The 10,336-nt window shown below is 25.9% G+C and overlaps 1 protein-coding gene across 1 annotated transcript in view; it reads left to right on the plus strand.

Moving 5' to 3' along the window:
- Positions 1 to 2,521: 2,521 nt before the first annotated feature.
- The window catches only part of LOC117169629 (CWF19-like protein 1), a 17,562-nt gene continuing 9,747 nt past the window's right edge, over positions 2,522 to 10,336 (plus strand). Inside the window, exons 1-2 of the mRNA XM_033356093.1 lie at positions 2,522 to 3,502; positions 8,269 to 8,923. Coding sequence (XP_033211984.1) covers positions 2,889 to 3,502; positions 8,269 to 8,923 — 1,269 coding nt within the window. The 5' untranslated portion in view covers positions 2,522 to 2,888. The remainder of the gene's footprint in view (positions 3,503 to 8,268; positions 8,924 to 10,336) is intronic.

A 10,336-nucleotide genomic window follows, 5' to 3' on the forward strand; every position in this document is an offset into this window, starting at 1 on the left:
ACAAAAAATGGGGTAGTGTAATATTCAGTTGAAAAAATTATTTTTTAACAAGAAATATGAATTTCCAACCATATAGTGGAATTTTCAACTGAAGAAAACTAACAACATATTTGAATTTTCAACAAAAGAAATGAATTTTCATTAAAAGAGTTCAATTTTTAACTAAAGAATTGTTATTACAACAAAAAACTATTTAACATTTAATGTAAATTTTGATTTAACCAAAAACAACGAATTTCCACCAATTCGTTAATTTTTGAAATAAAAAAGATAAGTTTTTCACAAAAAAGTTAATTTTTTAGTTAAATGAATTCATTTTCTACAAAAAAAAAGTTTGAACAAAATAGATACATTTTTACCCAAAGAGTAGGAACAACTAATGAAATGAATTTTTAAAACAAAATTTCAATTTTTAATCAAGTATTGAATATTTAACCAAAAAGGAAGAATTCTTAACAAAAAGGTTAAATTTGTACCAGAACGATTTTTCAGTCAACTAGGAAAAAAGATTTAGCCAAATTCTTGAATTTTTTAGTCAAAAGGACGAATATTCTTTTTAAAAAGTTGGACTTTCCACCTGAATACATGTTTTGTTTTTAGTTTTCACCATAAAAAAAGAACAATTATGAAAATTTGTACTTTGAAATGTTCTTTCAGTGGTTCTAATTGTGAAATTCAGAGCACCGCAAGAAAAACGGAGCGTACTTAAAATATTAAATTTTTGTCTCTTAAACAAATAACTGACATTTTTACTCTGTTTTATGAAAAAACTAATAATTTTTATTAATAATTTGTATATAAAAAAGCTATTTTTCATTTACTAAATTTGAATTTTAGCGGAACTTTGACTAGAGCAGTTAGAATGGTATTCCACAATGTGACGTCACTTGCAGTGATCCCAACTTTGGCATGTTCAGCTACTGCGCTTGCCCTGTGCATTGACTCTAAGTGGTCGCTGTTGGCGCGCGCGATTCAAATCGGGTATAATTGACAATTATTGAAATTAGGCAACATCATTATAATAAATTGTACATAAATATCAGAAAATACGTAATTTGTGTTGTGAGGTTAGAAAAAATATCAACGAGTATATTTTTTTAATGATAGAAAATTTTTCTTTCAATTCAAAAGATGAATTTATATTCCATTAAAAAAGGTGTTTGAAGAACAAAAATGTTTATTTAACGAGTCGTGTCTGTACCAAAATTTTGGCACGAATAGCTAAATTTATTTGGTACTTTTAGACACTGGCTCAATATTTATTATAAGCAGTGATGATTTTTGTTTATTTTTTCTCATTTTGAGCGTCACTATGTGACGTCTCTAAATTAAGGGCATGTGATACTTACAGTTTCCCCGGCTTTTTTTCCACAAAAATGAAAATTTTTAAAAACTGAATTCGGAGATGCTATAAAATATCATAACGGACGTCCCCGGACTCTTTTTTGAGGGATAATAACAAAAAAATGTATTGTGCTAAATGAAAATTGTATGCATATGCATTATTGTGAGGTTACGTCGTTTTTCATTTCTACCTTTCCGATAATCTGGAAATTATTTATAAAATAAACTTTTTTGATTGCCTGCAAACAAGGTTAGTTCCGGGAAATTAGTTACTATGTTTATTTGTAAGTCCAAAGTTTTCGGCCAAAAATATTGTGTAGTTTGGAAGAAAGGGTCGGGTGAATTATATCACACATAATCTCGAAATATACATGCACGTGATTAGCAATATCAAACATTTTTTGATACAAAAACACAAAAAAAGTGTGTGGGGACGTCCGTTAGCATGTTCGCTATCATTTCGCAAATTTTGAAGGCAAAATATTTCTTATCCTAGGAAAAAACCCGGAGGAATCTAACACTGAAAAAATCGATACTATTTTCTAACCGCTATGCAAATTAATCACATTTTGCTAAATTAAAACTTTTTAGTTAACACACAAAAAAGTGTGTGGGGACGTCAGTTAGCATATTCGCTATCATTTCAAAAAAATTTAAGACAAAATATTTATAATTCTAGAAAAAAAGCTGAGGGAACCTGAAACTGGTAAAATCGACAATTTTCTTAGTATCACATGCCCTTAAGATTAAATTTTTTCACTTGAAAACGTAATTTTGAGGTGTTTATCTAGTATGATTGTTTTTTGCAATGGAAATTCGTACATGAAATTATGCAAATATTCATACATATTATATTATATGTTAGAAATATATTAATTTATAAATTATTTGGTAAAATATAAATTATTCTTTAGAACTAAAAAACAATTAATTGAAAAATATGGGCGCTTTTATTTTTTTCTGGTCATAAATCACAATTTACGTAATTTCTGATATCAATGTGTAATTTATAATGAGTATATATTAAATTTCAATAATTGTTAATTATATCTAGTTTGAATCGCGCGCCAATATGGACAAATGACGATCGCTGCGCCGGGCAAGTGCAATAGCTCAACATGTCAAGGTTGGGACACTGGTCAATCGGCTAGATGCAACTTGCAAGATCTCTGCACGCTGACGGCCAAGCAATAATACGAATTGCATGGGACTTTTTATTTTTTCAATAATTAAAAAAAAAGAAGATTTTTCATTACAAGTATATTTGAACATTATGTTTCTTTTTTCTAAGGCTGATCAATTACATCTTGTATTTCCCCCATGAAATCTGAAATACCTGAAATACATAAATTATCAACCTTGTCAACTTTATAGAGGTTATGTTTGACGTTTGGCTTGTTTGAGTTTGCGTCGTGGTTTTGCGATCAAACTGAGAAAACAATGTTAATCCTGTAAATACTATTTAATAAATAACCTGTTGACAATTAATTTGACGATCTTAAAGTGATAATTATTTATAAAATATTCGATAGTATAAAATTAAAATGGCCGAGAAACAAAAGGTTTTAATTTGTGGAGATGTGGAGGGACATTTCAAGTTTTTGTTCAACAAAGTTGAAACAATCAATAAGAAGAACGGACCATTTGATTTTCTCCTCTGCGTAGGAAATTTTTTTGGAGAAGACAACGTAGAATTGGAGCCTTTTAAGAGTGGCATGAAAACAATTTCGATACCAACTTATATTATTGGACCGAATCGTGCGGCTGATGTGAAATATTATCCGGATCTCAATGGTTGTGAAATATGTCAAAATCTCACATATCTCGGAAGAAGAGGCCTTTACAATGCAAGTTCAGGTCTCAAAATTGCATATCTCAGTGGGATCGAAGAAACCTCTTCCGAAATGAGAGATTATTCCTTTAATGCAAAAGACGTGACGGATGTTAGAAACACTTGTTTGAAAGGCCAGCCCAGTTTTCGAGGAGTAGATATTTTGTTAACTTCACCCTGGCCTGAGGGAATTACGAATTTGGACCCTAAAAAACCGGATTTTAATTACAAAGGTTCCAAATTTATTTCTTGGTTAGCTACACACATAAAACCAAGATATCACCTTTCTGCGCTAGAAAATATTCATTATGATAGACCACCTTACAGGTAATATATTATCTCTTATTTTTATTACAAAAAATTTTAGAAAATTAAAGTACTACAAGTAGTTTTTAGAGTAGAAGTAGTATTTCGAAGAGGAAATATTTCTGTAATATAATTTACATTTCTGTTTTTACATTTTTCGCGTGGAATTGATCCTCTTTGTTTTCTTGAAAATTCAACTACTTGAGGTTAATAGCTAAATCTTTTTTGTTAAAAATTAATTGTTTGTTTTTGGAAGATTCATAATTTTAATTGAAAATTTATTTAAAAAATGTAACTACTTTGTTAAAAATTATTATTTAACTAAAAATTTAACTTCCAGTAGACAATTGAACTATTTTTGGTGGAAAATTGACCTTTTATAGTTCAAACATCAACAGTTTGGTTATAAATTTGTTTTTTTAAATTTAAATTAATTTATTTCGTTGAAAATTCACGTATTTTGTTAAAAAGTCGATTTTTTGGTTAGAAATTAAACTATTAATATAAAAATACATATACATATATTCATAATTGTTATTGAATAATTATTAAATAATTTGTTCGAATTAATTAATTATTATATTCAGATTTATTAAATTTCAGATATTTAAAATCAGTAATTGGAAAACAGGTATTTAAAACTAAAAAAAATTCTGAACGTTAGAATTTTAATTATTCTATTTGAAAACTTTTAATTTGTGAGTAAAATTGTTGAATTTTGATGTATAAATAAATATTGAACACCTATTATTCCTAAAAAAAATTCGAACAAATTTAAGAATTATTTCGAAGTTTTCGAAAAAAAATTAGAAGCTTTGCAAGAATAGTTAAATGCTACAAAAGAATGAAAAACTTTTTCTTCAGATTCATAGTAAAATTAAAAATAATGTTTTTTATTTTGAATAATTAATTTTAAGACAATATTTAAAAAGATTTTCAAAAATGTCAAAAATGAATCTGCAATATTTTAAGGAAATGTTGTTAATTTTGCAGGATTTAAAAAAGTTAAGAAAAATTGTAGAAAAAATTCCAATAATTTAAAAAAAAATGCTTTGAAGTTCTGAAAAATTTCAAAAATAATTTAAACTGGTGAAAATGTAATACAACATGTAGATTTTTCACTGATTGGATGTAGCTATGTTTTTTTTATTGCAAATTCATTTTCTCTAGTTGAAAATTCGAAAGTGTAAAAGAAAATTCGCCTTTTTGTCGTGACAACTTGTTACAAAATTAAATACTTTTTATACAGTGCAAATAATTTAAAAATGAAATATATAAATAAAAAATTATTCGAATAAAATTTGGAATAATATCGCGTTCATTGTTGAAAGTATCTAGTTGAAAATTGAGATAATTTGTTAAAAATTAATATTTTTTGATAGAAAATTAATCCTTTTGGTTGAAGTTGAACTATTTTGTAGACAATTCATAGTTTCGGCTCGGAAATTCAAAAATTTGATAAAAAATGTATGTATTTTGTTAAAAATTCGTCATTTTTGGTAAAAAAAAGCATTTTTTCTATTAAATCCAAGTATTTTGTATTTTAAATTTTATTTTTTCCTGAAATATCAACTATTGAATTTATAGTTGAAAATTCATCTTTTTAGGTAAGAAATTCAAAATGTAACTATTTTGTTAAAAATTTGTATTCCCTGGTTGAAAATTCAACAGTTTTAAAGAAAATTCTTTTTTTTTTGAGTAGCAAATTCAACAATTTGGTATAAAACTGAACTGTTTTTTTTAGAAAATTATTTTTTTTTTGGCTTGAAAATTCAACAATTCGATATAAAATTCAACTAGTTCGTACAAAATTAAAACTTTTTTTTGTAAAACATTTCCCTTTTCAAAATGAATTTTCACCGGAAATGCAAAACTACTCTATTTTGTGTTTAAAATTTATCTGTTTTAATTTAAAAATTCAAAAATTTAATTAAAAATTTAGAAGCGAAAAAATATAAAATATTCAGCTGAAAATTTATGTATTTTGTTGAAAATTCGTCTTTATTGGTAAAAAATCGATTTTTTTTTATTAAATCATTTTTTCCCTTCAAAATTAATTTTTTAGCTGAAAAATTAACTATTTTGTTGAATATTAAATTCGTTGGTTGTAAATTATCTTTTTTTTTTAAATTGAAAATTCATATTTCCGGATTGAAAATTCAACAGTTTTAAAGAAAATTCGTTTTTTTGGCTAGCAATTCAACAATTTGGTACAGAATTCAACAGTTTGGTACAAAATTGAACTGTTTTTTTTTTTTAGAAAATTATTCTTTTTTGGCTTGAATTTTCACCGGAAATGCAACTACTCTATTTTGTGTTTAAAATTTATCTGTTTTGATTTAAAAATTCAACAATTTAGTTAAAAATTTAGAAACCAAAAAAATATAAAATATTCAGCTGAAAATTTATGTATTTTGTTGAAAATTCTTCTTTTTGATCAAAAATCGATTTTTTTTATTAAATAATTTTTTTCCTTCAAAAGTAATTTTTTAACTGAAAAATGAACTATTTTGTTGAATATTAAATTCATTGGTTGTAAATTATTATTTTTTAAAATAGAAAATTCATATTCCCGGATTGCCAATTCAACAGTTTTAAGGAAAATTCGTTTTTTTGGCTAGCAATTCAACAATTTGGTACAGAATTCAACAGTTTGGTATAAAATTGAACTGTTTTTTTTTTTAGAAAATTATTCTTTTTTGGCTTGAATTTTCACCGGAAATGCAACTACTCTATTTTGTGTTTAAAATTTATCTGTTTTAATTTAAAAATTCAAAAATTTAATTAAAAATTTAGAAGCGAAAAAAATATAAAATATTCAGCTGAAAATTTATGTATTTTGTTGAAAATTCGTCTTTTTTTGGTAAAAAATCGATTTTTTTTACTTCAAAAGTAATTTTTCACTGAAAAATTAATTATTTTGTTGAAAAATAAATTCATAAGTTTTAAATTTTCTTTTTTTTTTGTTGAAAATTCATATTCCCAATAAAAATGATTAATCTTTCACCCAACAAAATTAGTTTTCAACCAAAATATTGAATTTTTAGTCAACAAGATTAATTTTCTACAAAAAAAGACTAATATTCAACAAAAAACATGAATTTTCAAAAACGAGCATTAATATTCTATGAAAAAAAATAACTTATGAGAAAATACATTAATTTTAAATTAGATGGTTAACTTTTTATCTGAAAAAGATAACTTTTAAACCAAAAACCGAATAGATTAATAAGATTAATTTTCTACAAAAAAAGACGAATTTTCAAACAAAAAGATTAAGTTCCAATCATAAACATTAATTTTTTACAAAATACATGAATTCTGAACCAAATAGTTGAATTTTCAACTAAAAAAAGATTCATTTTCAACCAAAAAATGAACATGTTAATTTTTAGCTACGAAAATGATTTTTAACCATCAAACAAAGAATTTTCAACAAAATAGTTAAATTTGTAACCAAAGAAATATATTTTTAATCAAGAATATTAATGCTTCGCCAAACAATACGAATTTTCCACTAAATATAAATTATATTAAATAAATAAAATAATGAAAATAATAATATAAATTTTACATTAAAAAAAAAATAATTTTCAATGAAACAAAGAACGAGTTTTCAACAAAATATTGTATTCCAGAAGATTAATTTTCTACCAAAAAATACTAATTTTAACAAAATACAAGAATGATACAAAATACTTATTTTGGGTTTCAATCGTGTACAAAACTACGAATTTTTGCTGACGTTTTTTGAAAATTTGCAATTAAAAAAATAATTTTTTAACCCTAAAAACAAAGTTTCAACGAAATAGTTAAATTTTCAACTAACAAGATTAATTTTCTTCTAAAAAAGACGAGTTTTAATCAAATTACCTTAATTTTCAACTAACAACTCTAACTTTTAAACACAAAATGGAATAGTTTTTTTCCCAATATTTATATTTTTATATATTTCATAAAGTTTTGGTATGTTTATATTTTATGTTATCTTCTTCCTCATTTTATTCTTTGAAATCGTAAATTTATTGTAATTTTTCTAACCCTCAAAAGGCATACTGGGTGTAGTACACCCAGCGACTTATTTGCGCTTTAACAAAACGTACCAAATTCAAGAAAATGGAACTAATTTTATTTTTGAAGCGCCGTATCTCGGGAGTATTCAAGTAAAAATATCAAAACTTAAAAAGTTGTGAATTTTAGAGTGAAAGAAGTCATTTTTTATTTTATTTGTTTCAAAAAGGATTTTTTTGAACTACTTGAAATTTCAAAAACTGTTATGAAACCCTTTTCTCATTAAACTATCCAATACCGTCGGTACAGCACACGTTTGAATACCGTTGGGTACCAAACACCCAGTATGCTCTTTTTTTTTGCGGAAGTGTGCCCTTTAAGGGTTAAATCGCGAACTTTTATCACTTCTGGTTCCGGTTTTCAACGTATTCAGTTAAAAATATATTTAATATGTTAAAAATTAATCTCTTCTGAATGAAAATTTATCTTTTTTTACTTGGAAATTCAACAATTTAGATTGTCAAATTCGGTCTAACATGACATCTATTTTTTAAAGTATTAAGCTGAAATTGTATTTATATGGTTAAAAATTCTTTTTTTTCAGTGAAAATTTATCTTTTTTTTTATTTGAAAACTCAACTGTTTGGTTAAAAATGTCTCCATTTTGTTGAAAATTCTTTTCAGATGTAAAGTTAATTTTCTTGGTTGAAAATTCAACATTTTCGATGCAATCTGTTTTGTCTATAAATTGAGAAATTTTTCAAACATCTTTTTAGAAATCAAAGTGCAACAGAGGATAATATGGAAATAGCGACAAGGTTTATGGCCCTCGCTACCGTGGGAAATCCACAGAAGCGAAAATGGCTCTACGCCTTAAATTTAACACCAGTAGACCGGAGTCGTTTGTCCGATTTGATAGTAAAAACAACGGACGAAACTGCCTCTCCTTATCCAAAATCCACTCTGAATCCAGACCCTCTTGGCCTGAAAATGGAGGTTCAAAATACCCAATTTTTCTACGACATGGACTCTCAGGATGGAAAAAGAAAGCAAAACAATACGGACCGGGCGAATAAACGAGCCAAATTTGAATTCGACCAGGCAAAATGTTGGTTTTGTCTCTCAAGTCCGGAAGTTTCGAAGCACCTGGTTATTTCCGTTGGCAATGAAATTTATCTCGCCCTCGCGAAAGGTGGCGTTGTCGACGATCATTTTCTCATTCTGCCAGTCACGCATCACCAGAGCTTGTCAATTTTGCCCGAAAGTGTCGCGCATGAGATGAAACTTTACAAGGAAGCGGTTGGCAAATATTACGAGAAAACGGATCGAGTGCCGGTATTTTTCGAAAGGAATTTCAAGAGTTCGCACTGTCAACTTCAAGCCATTCCGATTCATAAAAATCAAGCGCCTGCTTTGAAAGAAACATTTCAGGTAAAATTGCATTCAGAATAATTTTTGATATTCGGCATGGGAACATTTTGAAATAAGAAATTATTCAGAGTTTGCACTGTTTTTACGATATTCCCCCCCTTTTTTTAAAAAGAATTTTCAAATTTTTCTCGTTTTTTTTTCACTTAAATGCAAACTGAATTATTAGAACCCGAAAGAAATTCTTTTTGGTTCTGAATTTATTTTATTTTGTTTAAAAATTGTATTTGGTTGAAAGTTTCATCATTTTTCTCGATAATTTAACTGTTTTATTTTAAAATCATATTTTTTTGGAAGGAAATTAAACTGTTTTGTTAAAAATTAAATATTTTGGTTAAAAATTAATTTTTTTTTCGTGAAAGATTAATCATTTTTGTTAAAAAATTTATTTCTGTGACTGAAAATTTATTTATTGTGTTTAAAATTCGTCTTTTAGATTGAAAACTAATCTTCTTGAACTATTTGATAAAAAATTTATTTTTTGGGAGAAAAGATTAAGAATTCTACTACTTCGATGAAAATTTAATTATTTTGTTGAAAATTGAACTATATTAATGAGAAATAATATTTTATAGTCCAAAACCAACTATTCTTGAACATTCGTTTTTTTTTTTATAGTAAATTTGTTCTTTTGGTTTGAAAATTCACCTTTAATGGTTGTAAATTAATTATTTAAAATTTTAATTTAGTCTTGTTGGATTGACATTTTTTCTTTTGTTAAAAAAATCATCTTTTGGTAGAAAATTGATTGAAAATTCGTTTTTTTGTCTAGAAAATTGGAAAAAGTGTACTGGTTCAGAATCTATCTCTTTTTGTTAGATATTCTACTATTTTATTGAAAAATCATATTTTTGGTAGGAAATTCAACTATTTTGTTGAATACTCCTTTTTTTATAGACAATTTCTCCTTTTGAATTAAGAATTCATCTTTTCATAAAAAATTAATCTTTTTTTTTTGGTTAAAAATCAATCTTTTATGGTTGAAAGTTAAATATTTTTAAATTAAAAAGTCTACTATTATGTTTTTGGGCCAGAATTCATATCTTTTGGTTAATCATTTTTGTTAAAAATTTATTTCTGTGACTGAAAATTTATTTATTGTGTTGGAAATTCGTCTTTTAGATTGAAAAATAATCTTCTTCAACTACTTGGTTAAAAATTAAGTTTTTGGGGGAAAAGATTGATCATTTTCATTTAAAATGTGTTGTTTTTGTGTGTAGAAAATTGATTTTTCTGGTTGAAAATTCATACATTTTGCTAGAGATTTGTCTTTTTTGATAAAAAGTTTATCTTTTTGGTTACAAGTGCAACCAATTTATTCTTCTTTATTCATAATGTGTCCCCTAAGGGTTTACATGACTTCCATTCCTTACAATCTTTCCGTTTACATCTATATATTTTTTACAATCTTATCCT

The sequence above is a fragment of the Belonocnema kinseyi genome, chromosome 3, assembly GCF_010883055.1.
Source record: "Belonocnema kinseyi isolate 2016_QV_RU_SX_M_011 chromosome 3, B_treatae_v1, whole genome shotgun sequence".
NCBI classification, from domain to species: Eukaryota; Metazoa; Arthropoda; class Insecta; order Hymenoptera; family Cynipidae; genus Belonocnema; species Belonocnema kinseyi.